The sequence below is a fragment of the Grampus griseus genome (assembly GCF_964374135.1).
Source record: "Grampus griseus genome assembly, chromosome: 6".
Lineage (NCBI taxonomy): Eukaryota > Metazoa > Chordata > Mammalia > Artiodactyla > Delphinidae > Grampus > Grampus griseus.
Genome location: NC_139000.1, coordinates 25,612,171 through 25,624,773, shown reverse-complemented (window position 1 = coordinate 25,624,773; position 12,603 = coordinate 25,612,171). Strand labels below are relative to the sequence as shown.

The 12,603-nt window shown below is 42.7% G+C and overlaps 1 protein-coding gene across 1 annotated transcript in view; it reads left to right on the top strand.

Annotated features, from left to right (window-relative positions):
- Positions 1 to 1,361: 1,361 nt before the first annotated feature.
- Positions 1,362 to 12,603, top strand: part of RAD23B (RAD23 homolog B, nucleotide excision repair protein) — a 44,483-nt gene continuing 33,241 nt past the window's right edge. The window contains exons 1-2 of the mRNA XM_082655912.1: positions 1,362 to 1,412; positions 1,625 to 1,793. Of these exons, the coding sequence (XP_082512038.1) occupies positions 1,728 to 1,793 (66 nt within the window). The 5' untranslated portion in view covers positions 1,362 to 1,412; positions 1,625 to 1,727. The remainder of the gene's footprint in view (positions 1,413 to 1,624; positions 1,794 to 12,603) is intronic.

The following is a 12,603-nucleotide window of genomic DNA, read 5'->3' as shown; positions in this document are numbered from 1 at the left end:
GGAACACAGGCTCTGGAGTCATTCTGCTTGCGTTCAAATTCTGGACCTGCCACTTACCAGGTGGGTGACTCCAGGTACATTACTCATCATCTCTATACTTCAGTTTTCTTATCTGTAAATAGGCATACTACAAATAGCTATCTACTTAGGGAATGCTTACTATGTTTCTGGTACTAAGATTTTACATACATTATTCAACACCCCCCTCCAATAATCAATGAAGTTGAATGCTATTATTATCCCCATCTTACTGATGAGAAACCGAAAGCATATTTACGCATTCACAAATATTTACTGTGCCTGCATTACATGTTTCTTCATGCTAGGGGTACATCAGGAGATACAACAAAGTCCTTGCCTTTGTGCAGCTTGTCTGTGATTTACTGAAAGGAGAAAGATGATAAACCTAATAAATATGTATACTATATGGCAATTAGAAGATGATAAATGCTATAGGAAAAACACCAGGGTAATGGAGCTAGGAAAGTTGCTGTTTTAAGTCGGGTATCCAGGGTAGACCTCTCCGAGAAGGCGACATTTGAGCAAAGATTTGAAGGAGGTGAGACAGCGAGCCACCCAGGTAGCTAGGGAAAGAAGACTCGGAGCGGAAACAGCAAGGGCGAAGGTAGGCTCTCAGGTGAGAGCGTTTGTCTAACATCCACCAACAACGCCTAGGGCCAGCCGTGAGAGTAAGATATGAAAGGAAGGGGCTGTGTATCCAGTTCTAAGAACTTTGACTTTTACTCTGGGTGAGATGAGGAACCACTGGACAGTTCTGCCCGGGGGAGTGATATAACTTGACCTTGTATTTAGGCTCAAGGTCCATCAAGGCAGTCTAGCGCTGGAGTCAATTCTCTCAGAATAAAAGAATCAGTCGCCGGCACAAGGACTCAGCCACACAGCGAGCGCCCTGCAAGCGCCGGCCCACTACTGTGGCTGTCACAATCCTTTCACTTAAACCCCGCCCCGACCTACCGCCCTCTAGTTCCCCAGCTCCAGGGCTCCGCATCCACTCAGTCCGGTCTCCACGTAGCGCTTCCCCGGCTATGGATTGCGCAACTCAGACAACAGGGCGGAGCCTGGACGTGGGCGGAGTCTGGACGTAGGCCGAACCGCGGCGGGCTTGGAGAACGCCCGGGCCGAAGACTCTCCATGGAAGCCCCGAGAACCCCGAGACGCCCACTGACTGCGCCTGCGCACGCGCAATCCAGGCCGCCGACATTCCAAAACGGTAATCCGCGCCGCCCCGCCCCAATTCCGGGGCGGAGTTCTTGGCTGCGCCTGCGCACAGGCTCGCCGCACCCTACGCCTGCGCGTTCAGCCAGCCCGACCCCATCCCCCAGGTTTTTCGGGTGGGGGAGGGGGTGCGTCTCGGCGAGTCACGATGATGGCGGCCACCATCCTGTGGTGAGGTAGCGGATTCTCTGCTGATCTCGCAGAGCCCCTGGCGCTTCCTGCAGACTCAGTGGCTGGCGCCGGGCTCGTGAGGAAGCACGGTGGCTCGTGCTCGCGAGGAAGGCCGCAGTCGCGGAGGCAGCGGCGCGGCCCGGGGCCAGGGCTGGGGGAGAGGCCGCTCTGCAGGGCGAATGTGACAAGCCCCCACCCCCACCGCTTTCCTCCCTAGTGCGCGAGGAGCGCGGGCGACCCCGGGGCCCCGCCAGGCCACAGACCCCGCCCAGCGGCCAGCACCCGGAGCAGGCCCGGCAGCGGAGCTGCGCGGCGGCACCATGCTGGTCACCCTGAAGACCCTACAGCAGCAGACCTTCAAGATCGACATCGACCCAGACGAGACGGTGAGTGCGGCGGGAGCGCGGAGCCCGGCACCGGGCAGGGGAGGCGCGCGAGGCGCCCACCGGGCCTGGGCTTGGGGCGGTGCGGCGGGGCCGTGTGCGGGGCCCCGGCCTCAGCTTCTAGAGGGGCCCGGCGGCGCGCCCGAGCGGGGAGACCTCCGGTACACCCTAGAGGGCCCGGCGAGCGGGGTCTTGGGCCCCGGGCGCTGGATGAGGCCTGCGGGCTCCGAGCGCGGGCACGGCCCGGGGGCCCGGCGGCAAGCGGCCCACCGGACCTTCAGAGTTGGCTGTGGGCTTTGTGGCAGGAGTAAGGGGAAGCAGTGGTCGGACACCGAAGCCCTGGTGGCAGATGGCGTGGAGTACACGCCCGCTGGGCACAGGAGGCCTCGGCCTGGGCGCTCTCGGCGGAGGGTCCAGAGGGGGAGGGGAGGTCAGGGCTGCCTCGGCGGTCTAGCCGGGCTCCCCGATGGTGGGTGCACGGGTGGGGGAGGGAGATGTCGGCGTCACCACTGTCCCTGAGTGGACCTGGTTAGGCGCTGAGGTCTAGGAAGCGCTAACTGGAGATAATGAGCCTTAAATAAAAAGTATCAGATTCCGTCTGCTGCACAGTGAGAGGCGAGTGGTGAGGGGTGGTGAAAATGCATTCTTTGCCCCCTTCGCCGCAGAATTGGTGACCCTTTTATTTGCCTATATCTTGAATCGTTTCGCTGCAGTTCTCCCGCCACCCAACCCACACCCATGTGTAGATTGCCCTTTGAGCCCTCTTTGGTGGTGAAGTTTGTTGGGTTAGAGCCCTTGAAATCCAGGCTCAAACTTAACTCCAGATTAATGAGTTCCCTGTGTTAGAAGTCTTGAAGTTGTAGGAGTCGGAACTCTGCACCCAACCCCCAAGTAATAGCCTTTCAGGGGAGAAAAAAAGAAAATAAAAACTTTGAATCTCTTCTGTAAACTCTTGAACACCTCAGAAGTTCACGTGTTAAATTCTCATGTCATCCTGTGTATTTGTGAGTGCAAAAAGGCACTGTGTTGAAATCAGTACAACTTTTTGCCAAGATCTAAAAATGCCATTCAGTGTAAACTTATTTGTGTTCTGGAATTGTGATGCTGTACACCATTGAGGTTGTCATAAGGCTGTATTTAAAGCAGCAACTTTCAGCCCATCTGTATTTTTAAGAATAGGTAATTCAATTTTGGTGGAGATCTGGGGCCTTAGTGTTAGTTAATTAAATAATCCTGAGCTCCCATGTGTGGCTCTAACTTATTTGCTATGTGCCTGTTTTGCAAAGATGTGAAGATTAAATATTATTTAATTGGTGGTCAGTAAATGGAATCGATTATTAATCACTCCATACCTTTGAGTGAGGGTATAGTGTTATGTTTTACCTATATCATTTAATCTAAAGTTTTCTACACCTTTAATTATTTAAAAAAAGTAGTTCCCAACCTTTTTGGAATTGTGGTACTAAATGATTTTAGTTCAAGATATTTAATTATATGTGTAAATATGCTGTGTGGTAAATTCTTAAAGGTGCAGGAGATAGCAATTTTAGATGAGAAATTCAGTGTTCTCAGAAGTAATTGACAACACCCTGTGGATTGCTATTACTAACAAAAATCATATTCTTCCTGAGTATTCCTTTACTGCTTGGTGTATACTTGGAAGTTAAAGGATGAAAGTTAATGCAGCTGTTTAATGTTTTCAGACGAAACTTTTCATAAAATGTTATTGACTTTGGATTTTTGTAGTGACACGTGTTGGTGCTGCAGGAACTTTACCAGCTTATATTCACAATTAATTCCAAGATTATTGAAACCTAAAGGGTTTTTTTTTTGGTAAATATCTGTGGATTTATTGAAGTTATGCAGTGACTTTCTACAGCTCCACTGAATTATTTATGTTCTATAAAGTTTGTATAGCTCTTTAGGCATTTTATGCATTCTTTATCTTAGAGCCAATATTGTATTTGTATAGATTCTTAACTGTACTTGCTGTTTTCCAGTTTATTTCCAAGGGGATTTAAGTTATATGAAACATACTTCTAGAGGTATATTTTCAGAAAGCTCAGTTGTTACAGAGAGTTGCTTCTTTAGCTTTTTATTGCTGTTTGTCCAAATATAATTTTGTTGCTGTTTATGTAAATATAAAAGCTAACATTGTTAGGCTGGGACAAGAAATGAAAACACTTAATCTGGATATACTGGAACATTTACATTAAAATGACTTGTGGGTTTTTACTTTAATGGACTTAAATTTTAAAAATGGGAAAAATGTTAGAACTATTTTAATTCCATCTTTATAGTGATTTTTAATTAAATATTTATTTTTGATACAGTATTTGAGAAAATTCCAGTAAGAAAAGAAGCAATGAAAATTACATAAATAGAGGGAGGCTGTAAGTGTCCTGTTTATAATTTGTGAAAGCTAGATAACCAAGGATATTAGAAATAGATCTAAAATAAAGGGAAAAAAATAGGATTTTACTGAGACCTCTAGGGAGATTCACATAAAATGAACAGATTTTGGTCTCTAAGACCTCTGTTTTGGCTGCTCAAAGGTTTTATTTTTACCTAGAAGGAACTAAGAAACCTTAAGGAACTTAAGTAACTTGAGGTGGCCGGTATAGAAACTTGTGAGCTTGAGATGAGCAGGAGCGAAAATGAGTGAAAGGACTCAGAGATAAGAGGAATCATGGGAGTGAATCATTTGCTCAACAAGTGAATGTTCAGTGAGCTTTGACTGGCAGAACTGGAGGAGTACAGGGACATGGGAGACATGGTCTGGGTCTTCTTGGGAGCCATATTGACATAGTCTTAGCTCCGTCAGTGGCTATAGAGTAGATGCACAAAGTAGAAAAAGCAAGAGGATTTGTTTTTAAGGTGTTTGTATTTGCTTTAGTGTTTGAATGTTGAAAGTCCTCCCTTGCCTCTTTTTTAACAAGAGAAACTTTCTTAACATTCATTTGCCATTTTGTACCATTTACTTGACCATTACCATGCACTGCCTTTAGTGTTAACCATTACAAAACAGTGATTTTATTATTACAATAATAATTCATCTCCTCATAGAATAACTGGGGAAAAAACCAACAGTAAGTTTCAGGTGAGACTTTAAATGCATAAGCTGAAATATGATTGTATTATATAAGTGACATCAAAGTTATGTGTATACATTGGAAGTTTTTGGTAAGAGAATTGTGAAGATACAGTAGTTTTAATTTCTATAGACAGTATATCTAATATGCTATGCAGTAATCTGCAAAGAATTAACCTCACTTTGTGGTATATTTGTGTAATGGTGATTATGCTATAAAATACTACTTGAGTACTAGTCTTGTACATGGGATTTACTAGCCATCATTTATTAGCAAATTGTTCCCATTGTGGCTTATTGTATTTTAACAGAGTTGTGCTGAAGATAGTACCTTATTATGGAAGTTCCCTAGATTATTAAAACATTAAGTAGTAAACATATTAAAACACTGTATCACAGAGGTAAAAACTAACGTTTCTTGGCATATTGGTAAAACAAAATACTGTAGTACCTGGGAAGCCTGGTATGGTTTGTATCAGACCTTTGCTCTTTCTATACTTGGCACACAGTAGGCATTTAATAAAGATCTTTTGAATGAATTAAATACATTTTTTGGTGAATTGCCAAGTCAATGATCCCTCAGTGTTTGCATGTTGATTTATTTACTGTTTGTTGAATACTTACTAAAAATATCAGGTCTTGCTGTCATGGTGTGTACATTATAGTGGAATAAATTAGTCGAAAGCAAATTTTAAAAAACATAGTGGTAAGAGTTATGTAGAGAATTGAAATAGGGTGAGGTAATTTGATAGTGTATGACTGGGTGGCTACTTTTAAATTGGTCACAGAAGGCCTTTCTAAATAAGGTGACATTTAAACTGAGATCTGAATAGTAAGCACTCAGAGATGGGGAGAGTGTTTTCTGTAGGGAAAGACCTTTAAGAGTGTGTTTTGGGAATCAAAAAAAGGCCTGTATTGTTGATCTAGTAGTTAAAGGAGAAGAGAGGTAAGGGATTAGAGTTAGGCAAGGGGCCAGGGCCTGTAGGGCTTTGTAATAAACTGAAGGTTTTCAATGTAAAATAGGAGGCCTTTGGGGGCTTTTAAGCAGAGGAGAAAAATTATTTTTTTTATGATTTGAAAAGGTTACTTTGCTGTATGGAGAATAGATAGTAGGAAGACCATTTAGAAGGCTTGCACAACAGTCTTAAGAGGTCAAGGCTTTGACCAGGGAAGTAGGAGTGGAGATACAAAGAGAGGTGGAGGGATTTGAGATATGATTGGGAGGATAGAGTTGAGAGAATTTTTTGATGCGTTGGAGTGGGGAAAATTGAGAAATCAAAGATTAAACATAGGTTTTGGTTGTATAACTTGTGTGAATACTTGTGTTCTTTCCTGAGATGTGGAGGGATGGGAGAGGGGCAGGTTTAGGGGTTGGGGTGGAAACTCAAGACTTAAGTTTAAGATGCCTATTAAACATTCAGGTGGAAATGACAAGGAGATTTGCTATGAATTTCCGTCCCAAAGGGGCATTTGGGCTGGAGTTAGAGACATGACAATAAGCAGCATATATGTTTGACCTCAATCCATTGGACTGGATGAGACCATCTTGCCACAGTCTTTTTCAGTGTCCATGCCTTGCAAAATTGAGTCCAAGTGCCTAGATTATCCCTTATGTGTAATTAACTTCTCTGCTACTGGAATTGAGGAACCCTGGTGAGAATGTAGTGGGATGGGGCTTAGGGCTGAAGCCTGGGATGCTATAACACGTGGAGATTGAGTACTGAAGAGGTCAGTTAAGGAGCAACCTTTGAGGTAGGAAGAATCCAAGAGAAGAAAAAAGTTTCAAAGAGGAAGAAAAGGTCAAATGTATCTACTGCTTGAGAAATCAGAAGTAGGATTGAGGAATGAGTGGGAAACATGTGAAAATGATCACAATAATTCTGAGCGTCACAGCCTATGGTAGGCATCGTTTAAAACACACACACACACACACACACACACACACACACACACACACACACACACACACACACACACACACACACACACCAGAATTGTGGAAAATATGTAATAGTGTATGTTTTAAAAAGAAGAAATGGAGACCAGCATTATTGGTAACTTGCCTGGGGTCATACAGCAATGGCCTTGGTAGTTTTACTGTCTGTGAATGATGTTCTTGCCCATACTCTGACCTTCTGTTCCTTAATCGCTCATCCATTGATCTTTCCTTCTACTCTACCTCAGTTATTCAGACTCATGACTGGTAACCACCTCTTATCACAACCAGTAACTGTAGCTCTTCCCCCCATCCACAGTGATCAGTTTTTAGTATCCCACTTAACTTCCCTCTGATTCCAATGCTAATGAGACTTACAGTCTATTCCATCCATACTCCTTTTCACTGGCCTTCCCCTCGTGCCCAGCTAAGATAGAGTCAGTGACTATAATCACTCCCTTGCAAGGGTCAGGTATAGCATGTCTCTTGAGCCAGGCTGCCTAAGTTTCAATCCTGGCCTTAGTACTTGCTGTGTGATGTGACCTTTGGCAAGTTACCCGATTTTGTGCCTGTTTCCTCATCTGTAAAAAGAGAACACAGCCATGGAAGTACTAACCTCACAGGATTGTTTTGATGGTTATATGAGTTTGATGTGATACACAGAGTGCTTAGTGATAGTGCTTAACAACATGGTCCCACTCTCACTCCATTATTCTTGTTTGAAATACTCCAAATATGATTAAATTCAAGTCTGTGTCTGTACCTGTGCAGCTAGAAGGCGAACACATAGGCACCTTGACTTGTCTCACTTAAATTCCTGAACAATAATCGTAATCAGGCCCTTGTAGTGACAGTCATACATTTCACTATTCACTTTTCCACTGTCATAGGCAGATTTCATATCATCTTCTCTCTTTATTTTCAATCAGTGACCCTAGATTTTAGGTTTTATTGAAAATATAGAAACAGTCGGGACAGAACTTTTACAAGATCCTACTGGAACTCCCTACCTGCTAGCCTCCTTTTATTGTGGAGATAGCTATGTATTGTGGATGGTGCTATCTAAGGCCAATCCCCCCCCACTTTAACACAGCATCCTAAACTCTTGTCGTTTATGAAGGACATCACTCCATCAGTTCTCCTTTTCTACAATCATTGATTTTTCCATTTCTAAATTTATTTAATTTATTTCTGCATTGGCTCTTTGCTGCTCTGCGCGGGCTTTCCCTAGCTGTGGTGAGCAGGGGGCCACTCTTGTCTGTGGTGCTCGGGCTTCTCACTGCAGTGGCTTCTCCTGTTACGGCGCACGGGCTTAGTTGCTCCGTGGCACGTGGGATCCTCCCGGACCAGGGCTCGAACCCGTGTCCCCCTGCATTGGCAGGCAGATTCCCAACCACTGTGCCACCAGGGAAGCCCAATTTTTCCATTTCTAGAGTATCTAAACATTTTCCTTGTCTTAATAAAACCCTCCCTTGTCTCCACATTTGTCTACTCCTCCATTTCTCCCTCTTCCTCACATCAGAACTTAAGAGTAGCTCTTGAGTCTGTTTGCTTTTTTTTTTAACATCTTGCTCTTTCAAATACATCATGCTATTCCTAAACTAGAGGAGAGTTTTCTCCCACTTTATAGTTGCCCTGTGCCCTTGAGCATAGTACTTAAATCTCTTTTCTTGTGAGTAAAATGGGAGTAATAATACTTTACCTGCCTTCCTCGTAGAGTTGATCTGAAAATCAGATGAGATTATGGATCTGAAAAATTTTTGGTGAATTGTGAAATCAGAAATAAATCTATGCAATTTCTTTTTTAACAAGTCCTGTTTACAGTTATTTTGATCAGTATTTTCACTGTCCTTTTTGAACAAGGTTTGTGTAAGTGAGATATCCTCATTTTCTTAGCTTGATGTAATCAGCAATTTCAGTGTTGAGAGCAGTGTTCTAGCTTTAGCTTGGAAATTGAGATTATTTGATAGATAATGTATAAAATTTCTGTTGCCTTTGGAAAGAAATGTGCTAAATTTAAGCCTGCTGTAGAACAGTGAATCCTGCTGAAGGACACCATGTCTGTTGCCTATAAGTTTGGATAAATACATTCCTTGTGTAATGTCTCAAAGAGCTAATTTTATAATAGAATGAACTTTATAAACCCTTTAACATTACATATACCTATTCCAGCAGAGGAAGTAGACCAACTACAAATGACTAATATGTACGAATAGGTCCTAGATACTTCAACAGGTAGATAAAAATTGTTATTTGTCTCTCCCTCTGCCCTCTCCGCCACACACTTCTGGTTGAATGAGGTAGGTGGCTTCTTTGTAGTATGTTAGATCCATTTTCTGCCTATATAGAAACTTGAAAATTTACAAGTAACTTGGGAGTTTCTACTTTTCAGTCTTCAAAGTCTGTGTCTGTTTTGATTGTTGAAACCATACTGTTAGGGATATATTTTATAATAGAAGAGATTAAATTGGCGTAAATAGGTAGGTTTAGGAGCCTGAATACCATAGTTTCTGTGGGGGGAAATTAATTCTGTATTTAAAATTATATTTTAAAAAGTAGCCTTTTGGATCATAACCCTAATTTGAGAATTGGTTGCCTTTGTTTACTGTTTATCCACATATTATTAATACTGTAGTCTTAGTTATTTCAGTTAAAAAAAAAAAAACAAAACTCTTGTGCCACATTTTTTTCATTCCTTGGGTCCAGTAGGGAGATTTTTCCTGTTGCACTGATGTCAACCAACATCTTCATAATTCTGTTTTTAGAATTAGCAGAAACCAACTTTGTGGAAGAGATTCAGGAAATACTCCTTGGTGCCTGCACCAGTTTCTCAAATGGAGGGATACCACCCAAGGAACCAAAGAGGAAAAAGCTTTGCCCATAGCGTAAATCTATGAAATTCTTTTGTAAACATATTTGGCTTTAGGTCTCTGTTTCCTTTTGCTAATCGTTTAATTGCCAAAACTTATTTGCTCTTACTAATTTTTTTTTTTTTTTTTTTTTTCTGTGGTACGCGGGCCTCTCACTGTTGTGGCCTCTCCTGTTGCGGAGCACAGGCTCCGGACGCACAGGCTCAGCGGCCATGGCTCACGGGCCCAGCCACTCTGTGGCATGTGGGATCTTCCTGGACCGGGGCACGAACCCGTGTCCCCTGCATCGGCAGGCGGACTCTCAACCACTGCGCCACCAGGGAAGCCCGGAAGAACTACTTTTAATGGTGGTTGGCCTGAACTAGGGTAGTGCCATGGGATGCAATATAGTGTTCACATTGGGAAGTAGTTAGATGGTAAGTTGGAACAACTGAATAAATGATTTAATGTGAGGAATATAGGAGAAGGAAGAGACAAATACCTCACAAGGGAATGGGATGAAAAAGGATAACTGATCTGCTTTTGTGTTGGCACTTTTTCATAGTGATTATCTCCCTTTTGGGGAAAAAATAAAAACTACGTCAACTATGTTTAGTATTAGATGTTGAGTATATTTTTCTTTTAAAATGCACAATTTTGTAAGAGAGAAGTATGTGGCTAGAAAAAATTTGACTTCTTGAGTGTTAACCATGCATTGTCTCTAGTTGAATCAATGGTAAACTCCCATTCTTTATCTAGGGGGAAATAAGCAGCAAAATGAAAGTTTAGTTCCTGCTTCTTGTTTGTTAGCCTTGGAGAAGCCTGGTTATTTACTGGGATCATAGTGCTCAGTTTTAGATCCATCCTGTTGAGATGACTTATTGGAAGTATTGGCACGGGGCTCAGCACAGAGGAGTCATAACTACATTGGCTGTTGGACATAACCTTTCCAAGGGAAACCATGTGCAGAGTTGCTACCTTTTCCTTCTTTGCAACATCCAGAAAGAAGGCCTTTCTTTATAGCTGTTTTAAAGTATGCTCAATTTGATTGAGTTAGGGAAGACTTAGACAAAGTAGTCTAGAAACCATCTTTCAGCAATTACATTATGGTTGAGATGCCTATGGGACATCCAGTGAAGGTGTCAAGTAGAGTCAGGAGAGAGCTGGGCTAGAGATACACATGACATATGAATGGTTCTTAAAACTAGGAGTAGTTGAAATGGATTATCCTAGAAGTCTGTGTAGAAGAAAAGGCAGTCTTGGCCATAGCCCTAAGTAACACTTAAAGGTCTCGGCAAGGAAGAGGATTTCAAAAAGGAGTGAACAAAGAGATAGGAGGAAAACCAGAAGAGTGTGGTGTTATGGAAGCCAAAGGAAAACAGTGCGTAAAGGAGAGATGAGTCAGTACTGTCAAATGTGGCAGAGAGGTCAAGTAATACTACAGAGGAGGACTAAGAAGTATCTGATGATGATGTTGCTGAATTTAGTGGTACTGGTGAGGGCAGTCTTAATGGAATTGTGGGAGTAGCACTACTGCAGAAAATAAGCTGCAGAATGAGAACAAAGTCTGTGCCTCAGTTTATCAGCATTGTGTTGCACCCTGGAGTAATAAGTGTGGGGTTATGAGTAAGTAAAGACAATGTATAGTTAAGTTTTTGAAAATTACTTGAGACTAAGAGGAGGAGGAGACTGTGGGGGATTTTGTGTGTTTTTAAGATGATAGAGAATTGGGTCTGTTTAAGTGTGAATGGAAATGAAGTGGCTTTGAGGGAGAGGTTGAAAATACAACTCGGCGGGGTGGGGGAGTAGGAAACAATGAATCTAGCAAGGTACTGGAGAAAGGAATTAGATTTGAAGAGAGGGATAGCTTTCATTTAGTAGGAAAGAAGATTGAGATTAGGTGGATCTGGACGCAAAAAACCATGTGTCAGTTTGGTAGCAGAAAGTTGAGGGTGTGAGTTCCTGTGGTGTCTTCTGTACCTTGAAGTAGAAAATGGTCATCTGCAGGGGGTTGCGGGGGAGTGTTGGGAATCAGATTTAGAGGAGAGTACAGGTTTCAAACAACCTCTTGGAGGAGGGAGAAGAGGGCTAACCAGGGGAACAGAAGGATTGGGGGTGTCGTTCTTTTTCTCCAGTAACATTTAGAAGACTGGATATAAATGTGGATAGGCAGCTGGTTAGACATTAAAGGTGAGATGTGTTAGATAAGTGAGGTAGAAGAGTATGACACCACAGTGGTTGAAGTAAATTTTATTTTGAGTACTGACAAATAAATTCAACTGTGCTGGTCCAGATGTGGAGTTTTACCTGGTAGGAGCAACAGAAAGGCAAACAAGTCTGTGATGTTAGGAAGAAAGTGATAGAAGCAGTGGCATTATTGTCTAAGCTGAATAGAGCTTGCAGTAAAGATCAGAATGAATGAAAGTAGAGGCTCAAGGAACCAAAGTTGTAATGAGATGCAAGACCAGGTGTAGTGAACAGTTACTGAGAGAGCTGGTGGGAATAGGAGATTGGCACTTACCATTTCAAAGAGCATTTTGGGGATGATGAGATTCAGCCTGTGTCCTGAATGACTGTGAGTAGATGACTTAAGTGGATTGGAAGTAAAGATCATTGGGTTGAGGTTAAGGAACAATGCCAGAAGTTTGGACAGGTCAGGGAACCTGGTTCCAAAGTCTGGTTCACTTCTTTTCTTTTTTTTTGATGCCGTTGTAAACAGGATTGTTTACTACAAGGTATTTTTTTCATCTTTATTGAGATATACTTCAAATACTACAAAAGTTCACGTATTTTCTTTGACACATGACCCAAGGTGGTTTTGCTGCGTTGAATCCACACACACACACACACACACACACCCTCTGCCCCCAAAATGTCAAGGTGTCCTGGCATATTGCCCACAAAACATTATATCATTTGATACCCTTGTTCTGAGTG